This window comes from Habropoda laboriosa, unplaced genomic scaffold (assembly GCF_001263275.1).
Source record: "Habropoda laboriosa isolate 0110345459 unplaced genomic scaffold, ASM126327v1 scaffold207, whole genome shotgun sequence".
Taxonomy (NCBI): Eukaryota; Metazoa; Arthropoda; class Insecta; order Hymenoptera; family Apidae; genus Habropoda; species Habropoda laboriosa.
In genome coordinates, this window is record NW_017100397.1 from 738,332 (window position 1) to 754,333 (window position 16,002).

Here is a 16,002-nt window from a genome sequence, read left to right on the forward strand (position 1 = left end):
TTATTTCTTTAACATTTGATTCATAATCACAATAATTCCAGACTTCTCCGTAATTGACATGTCAATAGTCGCAAATGTAACGCAGTGTAATACTTTTAAAAAAATATAGTCGCTAATGATAGACTAGAAAGTTCGATAACTATATAATAGTGGCACTAATAAACTTTGAAAATTTCAATCGCGACGAATTCATCCTCGGGATTTATTGGTCGCGAAATAAATTTATAATTTCACTCGAATACGTACGTTAATGCAATCGTGTTCACAAGAGAGAATCAAACGTAGGTTACGAAATAACTTGTATGACTTAGAACACTATTCGCACAAACGTGGACTAGACTATACAGTATACAGAGACAAGAAACCTTAATTGGTTCGATTAGGACTAAAAATTCTGTGCATTCATGCGTCAAAGAATTTTTATAAAAAACTGTTACAGAGATTCCAACTACGCATTCAAATTTAATATTGATAATTCGAATACTTCATAATTCGAAATTTTATCCGTGCAATCAGACTATTTTATTTTATATATGCTAATTTTATTTACCTATATCAGAATACTTGGAATGATTTTACATACTTCAGGTGGTCCTCATGCTTAGAATGAGAAAAAAAAAAAGTTTCTCCCTTACATATAGAAATATATATACAGTAATTTTTTAATGCTAATCTATTTGTTTTTTTATCTTTTTGCGCTCTTTTTTACCTAGAATAAATAGTGTCATTCGCTAGAAAGATTAAAACGGGAAAAAAATATAATCTGATGCGTTTAAAGTTCTGCGAATCGTGTGTGTGTGTGCGTTCTTGATATATTAGGTAGCTGAGCAAAATAGAAGTATTAGAAAAATAAAGAAGATATTTTTGATTGGTAACTTGTTTCATCGTCGTTTCTTCTCATTGTACATACCACAACCTCCTTACTTACACGAGAGTTTGCAAATCATCTTCTTCCAAATCTTTATTGCCGCAGGGCGACAGTAAATGTCACATTTTAAACAAATGCGGAAATTCATTACTAATTTCGCGTACCGACTGCTGGTCTTCTTGACTCTCTCCAGTCTCCTCGCAGAATATTCTACAATAAGAATAATTTGTTATTATGATAACAGTTGTATAACATGATTAGTACAGACCTCGTGAAGCACTTCAGTAAATCTTCCGAACGATACTTATGTTCATTATAGCTGGAGGTACGAAGTACTCTTCGACATAGTTCCAAATATTGTCTGCGCTATAAATCAATGATTATGTTAGGTTTTTAATTTTTGTATTAGTAATAAAAACGCCTTTATCATATCTTGATACCTTATCACCGGGGAACATATCGTACAATTGACGCAATATAATATCAATTAGAACTTTCACGTCGTTAGTGTAAAAAAGACCTGCCGTGATGTCGTTGCTAAACAAATCGATAAACAGTTTCAGTACAGAATGCGGCGGAGGTGGTTCATGATCGAATATTCGCACAGGATCTTCTGCAATAAATCACAGGTTTGCTGGAATTCAAAAGATATCTCGCTTTTTAAATATCTCACCTTCCCTGTTAAATAAAAGTAAAATTTTTTCAGTGAAACTTTTTGCTACTGTTCTTTCTTTCAACGCATTCAGAACTATATTTTCCGAGTTTGTGAATTGTAAATTGTAGGATAATATTAAATTCACAAACAAGTCTGGAATTTGATCTTCCAAATCCATATCTGGTGGATTTTCTATTAAATCCAAGATAAACGTAATAAAATCCGGACCTAATTGTTCTACAATGAAACTTACAATTAATATCTATGACATATATAAAGAATATCGCGAGATAATGCAACAAACAACACATTACCTACATTACTCACCCAAATGTGTAACTGGCATGGGTTCACCCATTGAAAAGATCATAGTAAGTAATAATGATGAATAATTTAATTTTGTTACGTTTCTAGGGTTACTCCTCATATCTCTATTTAAAGATACATTTCAAATTGTTAATTAAGTATCATGTGTATTAATAAAGTTTATTAAATATTACCTTGCCAGTTCCATAGGTAATACACTGTTTAACATTATGGTTAAGATCACAGAATCTAGACTACACATTACTCCGAATGACTGTAACAGCAACTGTCTAATTGTCCATCTTGGCTCCATTTGATAATACTGTATTAATATATTAACCCCATTATATTGATTCTGTTGCAAAACATATCTAGATACATTTGCATCCGCATTTGTCTGTAAATTTAACGAATTACGTAAATTACGTGACAATAAAACAATCGATTTTTGTAATGTAATGTATAGTATACCAATATAGAAGTAAGTTCCTTTATATAATCAACAATAATAGATTCATCTTCATAAAGCATCCAATTTCTCTGTTGAGAATCTTCTTTGCAAGAAGTAAGCTCTGTAAAAATTACTTTCAATCTATTAGCGTCGTACGTTTCCTCTATGCTCATTTGCGACACCGTGAACGGTGTTTCCAACTGATGCAATAATGCATCGAAATAATGGCTCACATTCTGTGGTAACAATTGTTGCAGTCCAGAAACAACTACTGTAACCGCGACTTTAGACATCTCGTAGCTTAACTGAGTATTTCTACGCACTTGGTCAAGTAACTGATAAGCCGTATGAGAATTAATATCACATAATGAACTTTTCTTTTTTATAGGCGAATTAACAGGGGTTTGTCGAGCACTGCTCTGAGAAGGGCTCTTACGAACTTCTGCTTGAATCTTTTGTGACTCAGAAGAAGACTGACGTGGAAGTGATTGTACCCTTTGTTCACTGATAGATGCACGCTGACATTGTGGAATAATTGGTGCTTCTTCTTTCTCATTGTTAGTATGCACAGTTGTTTGTGCCGTCATATATGATGTATTACTCTGAGCACAATGAACATCTCCCTCTGGATTATTACAAACAGGAGATGAACATATTTCTGAGTTAGGGGTAGTACTTCCAAATTCTGGAGGCATTGGAGCTTGCCTCTTAGTCTTCTTGTGTGCTTCAGCTTGTCTCTTCTTCTCTATTAATCTTAGAAGAAGATCCTGCTTGTCCAAATGCATTTCAGTCTTTACATTTCCTATGCAATCCTCCAAAAATTCAATTAATACTTGGGATGATACCTAAAGAAGTGTATCACTTTTAAAGACTCTCAGTTGTTTATTAAAATTTGATTACTGTACCTTCACAGTGGTGACATAATTCGAGGGAATATATCCAATCTGGCCGTCCCTGTTAACCACTTGCCACCAATTTCTTTGCTTGGTATTGGTTTGATATAAAATAAAATAATCGCCCTCCTGAAAGCTGAGGGTTTTCGAGAATGTGGCCTTGAAATCGTAGAGAGCTTTAAGCACTTCATAGTTCTCTACGTGCGCAAAACGATGATGTTAAAAAAATAAAGTAATATTTGTGAAAATATTGCGGTATTCGACAGCTGCAGAGAGATCGATCAACGACTCACCTAACCTCATGGAATTATCACCCATGATCGTGAATCGAAATGGAAAGTGATATTCGCTCCCGAGGAGACAACGCCCAGGTGAGAAGTAAACGGGCGGAGAACTGCCTACCACCGTTCACTAATTTCACTTTCATTCGTGCTCGACATATTATTTTTCCACGGTATCCTTTTTTGTTGGCCAGTTATATAGATGAATTTGAGAAGGCCCTCTAGATCGTGAGATTGGCATAAGCCGAATGCTCCCGGATTGCAATTGCAGTAGCTATGCTGCATGAAGAATTTTCAACGCATGGGCAGATTAGAATTTTGCATATACCTCTTCGATTCCATAATATATTTTTGAAACATGTTCGAGTGGGGTTAAATAAAAAAAGCCTTAAACTTTTCGAATGTAACATTAGTGACAGAATATAAAATTTTCATTTAATTTAAATGTTGAGAGTTAATAATTGTATTTAAATGTATAGGGTTAACAATTGAATAAAGATATCGGATGTAGGGCATCAAATAACTATCGAATAAATCTCGTTCATATTATATTTTATACGCCATTAAATTATAAACGCGATATGATCGATTAAAGTTGCTCAGTGGGTAATAAAGTTGTAAATTTGAAACTGAAATATATAATTTTCGCAATGTCCTTTAACCTAAAATAGATATGTGCGATATAGAAGAAATTCTAAACCGTATGATACTTTACGTTTAACCCAATAAAACATACGAATTCCGTAAAGGGGAATAGTCTGAGCGTAATCCAATTCCAATTATAATGTTCTTGTATATAATATTCGATTTTAGAACGGTATTTGTAAAACAATAGGGTAAGCTGTAGAATATTAACGACAATGTAGTAATCAATAAAATTAGTACCTAACACTGTTAAAAGAAACTTACATTATATTTTGTTTGGGTTCGTGAACAGAGAATTCATTTGAACATTATTCCATATACACATGTCATACGAACTGGTAACTTAAATCTGTTTATGTATACAGAGAGATTTTCTGTGAAGATAACGCGCACGCAATGCGTTGCTTGAAAGATGTGATTGTAAACAAACATCAGTTTAACGCTACTTAACAAGAATTTCAATCACAACTCGGATTAAAATGATTAATATAACATCGCTATGTGCTAGCTAAAATATAATTTTACATACTAATATCGCAAATAACAATTTGCACGTCAAATGAATTTCTTGCGAGAACGTATGTTAAAAATCACGAATCGTTTTGACGGAAGTAAGTATTATCTTTTGTAACATAATTTTAGATTATCATAAAACTATTTCTAGTACTAATAAATATTAAATTTCCTGTAATATGAAATATTCAAAGAGTATGAAATTTTTAAATATAACCTTTGCCATTGACATACATACAAACGAGTGCATTTAATACTTGATTACAAATAATAACATAATATTTGGATTTATTCAGTGTGATCACAAAAATTGTGGTACATTGATTGCAGGATTTCATTGAAACGTCTATCCGTCACGATGCCAGGTAAAATAAAAGTGAAGATACTGGCAGGACGAAATTTGCCAGTGATGGATCGTTCAGGTGATACGACGGATGCATATGTCGAATTGAAATTTGGCAATATCACGTTTAAAACAGATGTATGCAGAAAATCGCTTAATCCTCAGTGGAATTCAGAATGGTACAGATTTGAAGTTGATGATTCTGAACTGCAGGATGAGCCACTGCAGATCAGATTAATGGACCATGATACATATTCTGCAAATGATGCAATAGGCAAAGTTTATATCAATTTGAATCCATTATTGTTACCTGGTGTTCCTCCTACTGTTAAAAATATCTGGACATTAGAGGCTGCTATGAATACCAATGCTGGTTCTCAGAGTGGTATGTATCTGATATATGCATCAGATAGGATGTAAGGGAACTTAACAATGTTTTATTCTAGGTTCTGTGATGACTGGGTGGATACCAGTGTACGATACAATGCATGGTATTCGTGGTGAAGTGAACATTATAGTTAAAGTAGAATTGTTTTCTGATTTTAATAAATTCAGACAATCCTCATGTGGAGTACAATTTTTTTATTGTAAATATAGAACAAACACTTGTTAAATGTCAAAAATTATTTTTTATATTTGATATATAGCATGATATTCTTCCAGCACCAAATATACCTCATGGATATCATACTCAGAGCATACATGGTTTTGTAGAAGAGTTAGTTGTTAGTGATGATCCTGAGTACAAGTGGATTGATAAAATAAGAACACCCAGAGCCTCAAATGAGGCAAGACAAACATTATTTTTTAAATTGAGTGGGGAAGTTCAAAGGAAAATTGGACTAAAGGCTTTGGACCTAGGTGGAAATGCTGTTATTGGGTAAATTACAAGTATCATTTCAAATGTTGCATGGAAGAGTTTTTATTTTAGATTTCATGATGATTAAATTATTTCTTTATAATTAGGTATTTACAAAACTTTGATCTGGAAGGTGAATCTGGCATTGTAGCTAGAGGTATAGGTACAGCTGTTACTCTTGTGAAACTACAAGATACTTTAAATTTTTCTTCTGACAATATAGAAGAGTAAGTATTTGCACTGCTTTTAATGCATTTAGTTTAATCTTTCATAGAAGAGTTCTGCATTAATCGTGTCCTACACCTGACCCTATAAAACCTTGAACCAAGTGCTTTTTGATATAACAATATCAGTAATGCTATAAATATTATACTGAAGTGTTCTGTGTTGTGAATTATAATGCTGATTATTTAATTTAGGTAGTAAAGTTTGCCCTTTTGCACAATTTTTTATACTGCTTATTAACCAAATGCATGTAAAAATGATATTAAGCCTTTATACTGATATAAAACCTGTCCGTTTTTTATTTTCTTTTTTAGTAAAATATTGATTTAATTAAAAAAAAAAATACTAACACTAAGTCAACAAATATTGATACTTTTTTATTAATTATACTTGCAAACAATTCAAAGTCTGATGCGTTTGTGTACAAAGGAACAAAATGGTTTCTGATGATGTTCCATTCATAGTCTATCATTGGCATATACTTTCAAGTGTATTATATCTTATTTTAACTTCTATGCATTGGGTGTCCTATTTCTTAAGAACTATCACTTCTATATAAAAATAGAGAATACAATATTTTACAGTTTTTGTATTTCGCTTACGAAATTTTATTATTTATTTCGAGCAAATAAAAATTTCATGCCTCGATGCCTTTGCCAGTGTACAAAAACACAGACTAAAAGAAGATTCGCGTACATTGTTGTTTCATACAAAAATTTCTAATCATCATATCATTTTTCTAGGACACCCGGTATATAGAAGCTAGATCGAGGTCTGATACGCGTGCATTAGAACCAGGACGAAGTGTATAAAAAAGCGGGGCACTCCAGTAGAGACTGGAAATAAATAGGTACGCCACACGCGCATCCAACTTTGATCATTTAAAAAATAAAAATAAATTAGTGATCGTTGATTGAACGAAACACATTAATTTCTAGAATTCTGATGCACAAAACTAATCAGGTCTTTTTCTTTTTTATCCACCTGCATGTGTCTACATAGGGCATTCTTTTCACAACACAAAGCACAAAAGGAACATACAGGACTCGATGAGAGTATACCACTGTATCCTGTTAATCCCGCGCATATCCCTGATCCTGTTCTTGCGAGCACGCGTGGCACACGCATAAAGGACAATTTTTCTTACCGCTGTAAACCATTAAAAAGTCCCAAAAGAACTGCAAAGAAGGTAGAATGCCCGTGTCGCGAATTGGAAGGCATACGAAACATTGAAAAGTCAAGTTTAAAGAATGCTGCAGTCTCTTATCCAATTTTAACAGAATCAGTAATTCAAGACGCTTCTATAAGAATGATGTTAGCCTTAGAAGATGAAAGAGGTGAGAGTAGTAGCAATATATTAGACCTTAGAAAAAGTTTGAAAAGATTATTCAGCACAAGTGATGTAGAGAGTAGGGCTAGTAGTTCCCGTTTGAATAGCTCAGCCAGGTCTTCTGTTGTGAGTCTACCTTATCCATTAAAAGAGAAAATATTAAAGGATAAAAAACCTAAAAAAGGAATAACTGCTCTTCTAGTTAAATCTATTCATAGTGTGCCTCTAGAGAATGTTAAGGAGGATCATGAAATATTATCAATAGTTGCTGATGGTACAAAGGAACAGGAAAATGTTGATAAACGTGATAGTCAAAAGAAAGAGAATGAGGATGACCTAAAAATTGAAACTCAAGCTGTAGCGCCAAAAAAGCAGATTAAAAACGAACACGATTCTTCTTTTGAAGAGAATACGCCTAGCTCTAATGGTTTCACAGAGGAATCTTCTATTGATAGCGCTAATTATAACATACTAAATGACTCAAAATTTTCATCGGATGAAGAATTGGAGGCTATCGATAAATTCGCTAAAAAGCTTCGTAGATCTGATACTTTTCCTCCATTGAGAACAAAGTCACCGCAAGTTATATTACAAAGGGTAGATAGCGACACACGTCCTCTTCACGAGGAAAGCATCTCTCCTCCTTTTGTAAAGTGTCTATCCACGAATCAAATATCAACGTCTAATTTGGAATTCTCTGTAAGTTTGAAAATTATAAATTCGAAAATGGAGGAAGATTTAGTGGAAATAACTCCTGTAGCGGTGAATGAAACCGTGGATTTTGGTAAAGTTTCACAAAGTCAGCAAAGCATTGGTAACTCACAAGACTTCTGCCTTCCTCTGGCGACAAGCACTCCAGTGGAAAGTCAACCTCCATTTTTCTCTGACATTCAAGAAACTGAGACATCTTTGATCGATGCAATCAAGAAATTAACTGTTCATGTTGCTAATTCTGAAGAACTCGATGCATCTAAAAACATCAGTGAAATTCCTATAGTAGAAGAATACGAGTATACTTCAACTGATGCGGATAACATGAAGGATGATTTGTCTTATGCTGATGATTCTGAAGGATCTATTTCAGCATATTCTTTGCTACAAAGTACAAGTGACATTGAGAGTAAAGATAAAACAACGCACAGACAGATAAACAGAGATAAAAGATTGCCATCCATGATCGAGGAGGTAGACGAAATCACTTATAGAGATTCTTTCAAAGATAAGCAACGTTCCGAGAGATTAGAGGAGCGTGATGTGTTAAAATCGACCTTATCAACTCATTCACTTCCATCGTTAAAATTCTCTACTGTAGATTCCAATGTAAAAGAAGATAACAAAATGATTTCAGATACCATGTCCAAAACTTCATCCAGTATAGAAAGTTTGTTGCAATCTTCAGAAACCGAAAGGCTCGAAATAACGCATAAAAATAGACAACGTCGTATGTTAGATTTAATTAGGATAATTGACACGAAAATGATGGTGCATCCGTCTCATAATAATAATGATGGTCGCGTTAAGAGGAAACAAAGAGACAAAACGTATAGGAATATTCATCCGAGGAATTTACGTAGGAATTTGCATAATGATTTTCTGAAGAAACGTCTTCACAATTACAAGCATAAAAAGATTATGCGCGTGTCCTCGTTCTCAAAGGATCTTCCTCTAAGTGAATCCATGCTACCACCATTGACACTTGACTCCTCTTCCTATAATTCCTCTCGAGAGAGTATAATCACCCGTGACATTTTAATTCAATCACATTTATGCAGAACAACCGAGTCGTTTCGTTCGAGGGGTAGTAGTTTCATCACCAAAAGATCTACAGTCAATCAGAGATCTCACGAGATCGCTGCCAGGGAATTAACTCTAATAGACACGCAGAGCAGCGACTCCTTGAAAAATAATAATAGTAGCGTGATAGAAATGAAGCGACTAAAGCGAAAAGACACTAACCAATCACCGCCACCTGTAGATCATGCGGTACATGAGAGTCATAGCATTTGTAATATAAGAGAAATGTCAGATCATGATGAATTAACTAATATTACTAACACTGCTAATATGACTGACAACACGTGTGTGTCCCGTCCTTCCCCCGATCATAGGCAACAAGACGAGGCATCTCTAAGTCCATCTTATCCACTTCCGGCTGTACCTCCTATGGTCTCAAAAGTATGTCAGTTACCAACAACTAAGGCACAACCGACTGTATCGCTGCATCGAAGATCCAGTGATTCGGATTTGAGTGTTACGCCAAAAGGTGAGCTTCCTTAATTGTGCAAAGGCTTTATTAAGATAGAGTTAATGAAATAGAGTTTGAATTAGTTTTGTGGCTTACAATGACTCAGAGATATAATTGGAGTATACAGTGTTGTAAATACACTGTAATTTGCAAAATACAGTGAGCTGCGGGTAGTTTACTATAGGTGAAAATTCAAATTACAGGATGACTCATAAAGTGAGTTATATCCGGCAAAGAAGAAATACCTGAAACAAAAATAACATAGTTCATGATGATTCCACATGGTTCTAGGTAATTTCTTTTTCAATTTATGTATGATAAAGATATTATTTATACTTCTTTGCCTATGTCTTATTGAATATAAACTAGAAGCTACTTTGTTGAACAAGGAATCACTTTATGAGACATTCTTTTCTTAGGAAATATATTAATAATGCATATTTTGATAAAAATGTTCTTTTTATTAGTTGATTAGTTAGTTGATTAGTTTCTGTTGTAACAGTTAAAAACGGTTAGTAATATATGTTATAGGTAATTCACTAGGGGCAAATGATAAATCAGTGACTGGTTTATTGAAAACTTCCACTGCTGTGATAAGAACCATGAATCAGGATGCATTTGAGATGCTAGAATACCCATTTATTACAATGCAACAGTATCCTCCAGGATTTATTCTACATATCGGTAAGCATCTCAACATATAACTAAATAATTTTTATTTTTTTTTTTAATTAATAGCTAAATTTAATCATAAAGCGTGTACCTTGAGACAGGTGGCCTTGTAAGCTCAAGATCAGTCAAACTCTTAGAAAGAATAAGTAATTTAGAAGAGCCTGAAAGTCGTGATGCTTGGTGGAAAGAAGTTAGGATGGAAGTTAGATCTCATGCCAGGGCATTAGCCTGTAATGTAGTTATTGGTTATAGGGAAGAAACTAGTATTTGGTAAGAATAAATAATAAAATGAAATAAAATAAAATTTGTACTATTTTATTTATTATACTCACATTCTTTACAGTGATGATGTCTGCGTATTAAATGCATATGGTACAGCAGCAGTAATCAATCTCCACAGCTCAAATCAAGACCCAGATAATGTTTTTATCAGCAAAGGACAATCAGGATCCGGCACAAATCCCACGGATACAGAACGCGATAAAGCTCAACAAAAATCAGTGCCCATAAAAATGGAGAAAAGCGATACCGACACATCGGTGCCCACTTTGGCTCAAAGTGGTAAAGTGAGGCATACGTCAGAGAGCAGAGATCACGAGGTTCTATTTCAAAGCAAATGCGGTCTCTGTCACCTGCCATACAACGAAGCGAGTGTTCCATTTCGCGTGAACGTTTCAAAATGCGCCATATGCAAACGAGCTAGGGTACCAGACGTAATGTTCACCACTACAGAATTACCGGAGAATCTTTTAACCACTGGACGAGGATGCATCATTCAAGCAACTGCCTGTAAAGCAAAGAAAGATCTCAGAGGAGAATTGAATGCCAAGGAGATATCAGATTGCTTGCCATTTTTAGAATACGAATTACACAGTCTACTATTAAATAAATTGAAAGTTAAGGGAATGAATGCGATATTTGGTTTGAAGTTGCAGGTCTCTGTTGGAGAGAGATTAATTATTGGCATGGCTGTGGGTACTGCTGTTTTTTTGGCTGCATTACCTACACCCTCCATTCCACAAATTGCCTCTGGAAATTCTTGGCACAAAGAGGAACAGTTAGCGGAAATTCAGAAGACTTTGGTAGAGACTGTGAAACAGAATAGAGAATTTTATCGACTTAAGCCTGTTGTAGTGGGTATATTATTAATGTTAATTGTATTTAGAATAGGAAAATATTGATGAGTGATTTATTTATTACAGGATGTTGAAAATGGACGAGTTACAACTTCAGATACAGATGAATCAGATGATGAGCTACCTGATTTAGATTTTAGTGTAGGTCCAAGGGATACTTGCGTGTTAGAGGTAGATGATATTGAGGATATGGATAGAATATCGTTATTGATGGATGATAGACCTCCAGATGATTTTCATGTGGTGAATACTCAAACAATTCCCGGCTTGGACGATTTGGAAATCGTGAGAAATTTACAGATGTTCACTCAAATTTCAAGGACGAAAATACCTGCTGGACAATTTGCTTCTATGCCATCGAAATACTTTGCTAGGTTACTGCAGGTATTTTTTTTATATTATTAGTTATTAATTTCAATTTTTCAATTATTAATTTATTGATCTTTTGTTCCAGTCTGTATATTTTAAATTAAGAAGAATGATCCCTTGTGCATTATGTGATATGCAATTTAAATTGGCGCTCCCTGAGCCAGACGAAATACAATTCACAGTAATTGGTATGGCACTTGGATTGGGAGACCCTGTAAAAATTAATAAATTCAAAAAGAAATTGATGAGCCATTCCATGAGCAAAGATCAAGTTAAAAAATCAGGTAGACACTTATTATTAATTTATAATTATTATTATACTTAAGAGACTTGCTAAATGTTGCATCTGTTTAGATGACAGTGATATGATATTTAATCTTGACGTGGATCATACTGAGATTTCAACGGATAATGCATCCAATAGTAATTTGAATTCCGTTACTTTAATTTATGCACCGTCGTTAAAATCCCGAACTCGTTCACCATTACGAACTAAAGTTCATACAACACATAGACATAAACACGTGAGTATTTCCATATTTAAAAAATCATTTTATAAAATATATAATAAAATCTATGTATTTTTAAAGGTGCCTTTAAAGGGAAGATACGGTGTGGACATAACACCTCTCTCCTATCTACCCGGTGGTCGTATAGAGAGGTATCTAGGAAACTTAAATTTTTTCTTCATTCGAGAAAGCACATCTATCAGAGAGGTTCGTATTCACACATATAAAATGAAATACGAATTAATAAGTAAATAAAAATTAAATTTGTGTTCTCTATAGAATGGTGGTTTAAGCGGATTCACACATAGTTTCGTGATGGAAGTTTTAGCAATTGTTCGCGCACACATTACAGCCTTGGGAGGCAATGCAATGGTTGCATTTTTCATGACTAAATGTGTTCTTCTTCATAGTCCTCATAAAAACCAAGTATATATAGTAATTCTTTGGTATTTAGCTCGGTTATGTGAACTGTAATTAAAGAAAACGAAATTTTAGGGCCAGTGTTTGATAAATGTCGGTGGAGATGTGGTGTCCGTGTCGTATTTCGCGGATGAGAAACACTGTGGAGTCACAAACTGCTGACCCCAACCTCCACATTCTGCACCACCATAGCTACAACTGCACTCCGAGAAGCAACGTCGAAAGTTCGACTTCTCGTTAATTAACGAGCGCCATTAGTCATTTTCGAATGTATCTCGTTACCTTGTGATAGAATAGGGCTTGTAAATATTCGAATCTCTAGCGTATAAGACACCGTAACTACAAATAAGTTATGAGATTTCGATTGTTTGTAGATAAGTTCGCGGAACATTGTAATTTTAGTCAAGCCTTCTCTAATGGTACAATAAATTGTGTTACATGACGCACATATGCTGGACTAAGCGCGGTTCTACGAACACGTACAGAGTTCTAAAAAGTAGCTTCGATGAATTAGGTGCCTTCAGAATTGTACATAATGTTTGGCAGACAATTTTTTTCATTCAACGAAGTAGCCAGTTATTTGTTGCTATTACATACAAACTGTATGATTCAGGCATCTGAATGAAATTGGATTTTTTTTCGATTGCAAAAAAGTAATAAAAACAACATAGATGTTCTATCGAAATGTAACATCGAGTTTCGAGAAAGGTTAACATACGATGGTCAATGTTAAGAGTGCTAAGTGTTTGTTCCCACTAAAGTATGACAAGATCGATGTTGTTGACTGTAAACATAGATCTGTCGTTAATTTTTCGAGCATCGAATTGTTTGTAATTCTGTAGATATTAGAGTAACAAAAGAAATTGTACAAGCATTCTCCATTGCGATAATGGAGAAACAATTCAAATTTTCTCAATCTATATCCTTCTAATGTTGTTGAATATATTTTTTCGGAAATTCGAACCTGCGTAAGATGTATAAAATTAGGGGATTAGAATAACAGCTTACGAGATGTCATGTACATCTGGATTGTTATGCATGTGTCTTTGATCCTTTACTCTTGCCATTGTTGTTTATGAATGATGGTTCTCGTTTGTACTTAATGATCTAACACTTGTCGTGCAAAGTCTAAACCACACAGTGAATGTGCATTGTAAAATAAGTTTGCGTTTTATTTTTACACAATCGTCTAATTACTCCCTGTCTGTTACAATGTGATCAAATAAAAAATTTGTTGTCGAACTCTATTCTTTGCGAAGCGTTAATATATATTTAAATATTCTATCCTTCTTTACTTAAAAAAAATACATATATATAATCAATAAATAGTTTTCATTTAACATCTTCATTATAACTCTGAATTAATACTGAACTCTGATGAATGATTAAAACTTTTACTTAACTCCCTGTTAAAAATGTTCGTCAATATCACATCGGTGACGCTGAAGTGGCTCAAAAATGAAAAGAGAAAATAAATTATCGCTTGTCAGTCCAAGTTATTGCTGCTTTCACTACAGAATTTATTTGCAAGAGGAAGAAGGGATTTTGTTAAGCTTTTCTTTTAAAAAAAAGCACAAAACGCTCGATACACAAACAATTTATCGCGATTTTAATTAGACACTCATTCTTTGCTTGCTTAGCTCAAAGTTTAATTATGCGATAACGTGGAGAAGAAACGCAAGGGCCATAATGTGAATCTTGGGACATGTCTGCGGATACTTTCCGTATCCCAACGATGAGACGATGAGACTTGAACTGTTCGTTTCTTTGAAGGGTGAAGCATTATTCGTAGCGACATCTAACGACGCCTCCCAAAGCGCAGAAAAACATGATCGACGTCCTGTCTTTTAACGCCACTGTCTAGTAACGGAATACTCTCATGAAAACCTACAAATAATAAAATAATTTTTATTACAATTTTTACTTTTTTATTAAAAAGAAATACAAATTAAAGAAGCACCTGTTATGTGATTTTCTTTCTCATCAATGTAGCTTTCCATTTCTGAACCAAGTTCGTATATCCTTGAAAGAGCGGCGCAGACTTTGCGAATCCTTGGAGGAAGATCGTCCAGAAAGCCCGGGTTGCACTGAGTCGGTAAAGCTGCCAAGACATTGTTGTAAAATATGGCCATGGTCACCATTGAAAAAAGCATCACGATTGTTTTGCTGACCATTCTTGAGAAAAAAAATATTAAACACTTTTCATCGTACCTCCATATCAAAAATTCAAAAATTTTAATCATAACATTTTAAGAAATGAATAGAAAATGAAATACAATTTTAAGAATTATTTGTTTAAGTAATTCTATATAAAATTTGTCGTTAGGTACGATTTCTTTGACAATGACATCACAAAAGGACTTGCACCACAGGCGAGGTACAGGATAAACCTTGCACCTATTTTAGTGTCCAACGTTCTGAAATACCGATCGTGTAAAAAATCAAAGTTTTTGTTATGCCTTCTACGATACAAAGCGGTGAGTTTAAGAATTACATACAATCCAACTATCAAAGATGGTAAAATCGACAGATGTAAAAAATCCTGTTTTATTAAATTTGCATATAAAAATACATACATATATTGAATTTCGTGGGTAGAATTGTTCACGATCTTCTGACAGCAGTAGAATATGCGCATATGATGAATCATTTACTAATAAACAATTATGTTACTTTCTTATTTGAAATTATACATAGTTACGTTTAATTCCAATTCCAACCACTACTAGTATTGTAATCTTATTCTATGCTGACCCGGTAACGTTGGTAGTGACACAGGAATGGCAAGGGTCTTTTCGATTCCAAAGCCCCGGACAAAAAGTCCCATAAGATGCAAGGTCTATCCTGTATCTCGTCTGTGCTTGCACATATAAAATCCTTTTTTTCATAAATTAATTAATTGTAAGTATGTAGTAGGGCCACAGTTTTCAACGAAGAAAATTGCTGGAAGATTAGAAAAAAAAAGGGACGCAATTTTAGTGACAAGAAAATTAACTCGTTACTTATGAATACGCAGTAATCCAAAGGGAAATCAATTTTCCGGTAACAGGCACTGAGACGAGACTCAATAACATGTTTTTAATGCGACCATTAACGTTCTTAACAGCGATCACGTCGTTCGAGAACCGGAAGAACCTCTTTACCCCGATGTTCTAGCAAAAATAAGCAATTATAATATCTTGTTTTTAAATAATGAATATTTTAAATATTTTAAATTTAAAACTTTTGAAAAGTTGCAGTAGAGCCTTTTAAGGGTTTGGAATTTTAAAACAAGCGTGAAAA

At 34.1% G+C, this 16,002-nt stretch overlaps 3 protein-coding genes across 3 annotated transcripts; 1 reads left to right on the top strand and 2 right to left on the bottom strand.

The window, feature by feature from the left end:
* Positions 1–701: 701 nt before the first annotated feature.
* On the bottom strand, positions 702–3,640 carry LOC108575167 (NCK-interacting protein with SH3 domain). Its single transcript, XM_017937892.1, has 10 exons — positions 3,467–3,640; positions 3,186–3,370; positions 2,922–3,125; positions 2,301–2,882; positions 2,024–2,226; positions 1,851–1,954; positions 1,542–1,760; positions 1,309–1,481; positions 1,137–1,234; positions 702–1,078 (listed from the first exon to the last, which is right to left on the bottom strand). The coding sequence occupies exons 1-10, from the start codon at positions 3,489–3,491 to the stop codon at positions 988–990; spliced, it is 1,884 nt and encodes a 627-aa protein (XP_017793381.1). The 5' UTR covers positions 3,492–3,640; the 3' UTR covers positions 702–987.
* A 928-nt stretch (positions 3,641–4,568) lies between these two features.
* LOC108575145 (C2 domain-containing protein 5) lies at positions 4,569–13,162 on the top strand. Its single transcript, XM_017937870.1, has 15 exons — positions 4,569–4,710; positions 4,943–5,340; positions 5,402–5,542; positions 5,619–5,835; positions 5,922–6,041; positions 9,142–9,632; positions 10,146–10,298; positions 10,388–10,556; positions 10,630–11,419; positions 11,489–11,806; positions 11,877–12,075; positions 12,146–12,315; positions 12,382–12,507; positions 12,580–12,726; positions 12,796–13,162. Exons 2-15 carry the CDS (start codon positions 4,971–4,973, stop codon positions 12,880–12,882), a joined length of 3,498 nt encoding a protein of 1,165 aa, XP_017793359.1. The 5' UTR covers positions 4,569–4,710; positions 4,943–4,970; the 3' UTR covers positions 12,883–13,162.
* A 1,356-nt stretch (positions 13,163–14,518) lies between these two features.
* LOC108575244 (myosuppressin) lies at positions 14,519–14,897 on the bottom strand. Its single transcript, XM_017937987.1, has 2 exons — positions 14,681–14,897; positions 14,519–14,607 (listed from the first exon to the last, which is right to left on the bottom strand). Exons 1-2 carry the CDS (start codon positions 14,892–14,894, stop codon positions 14,519–14,521), a joined length of 303 nt encoding a protein of 100 aa, XP_017793476.1. The 5' UTR covers positions 14,895–14,897.
* Positions 14,898–16,002: the final 1,105 nt, after the last annotated feature.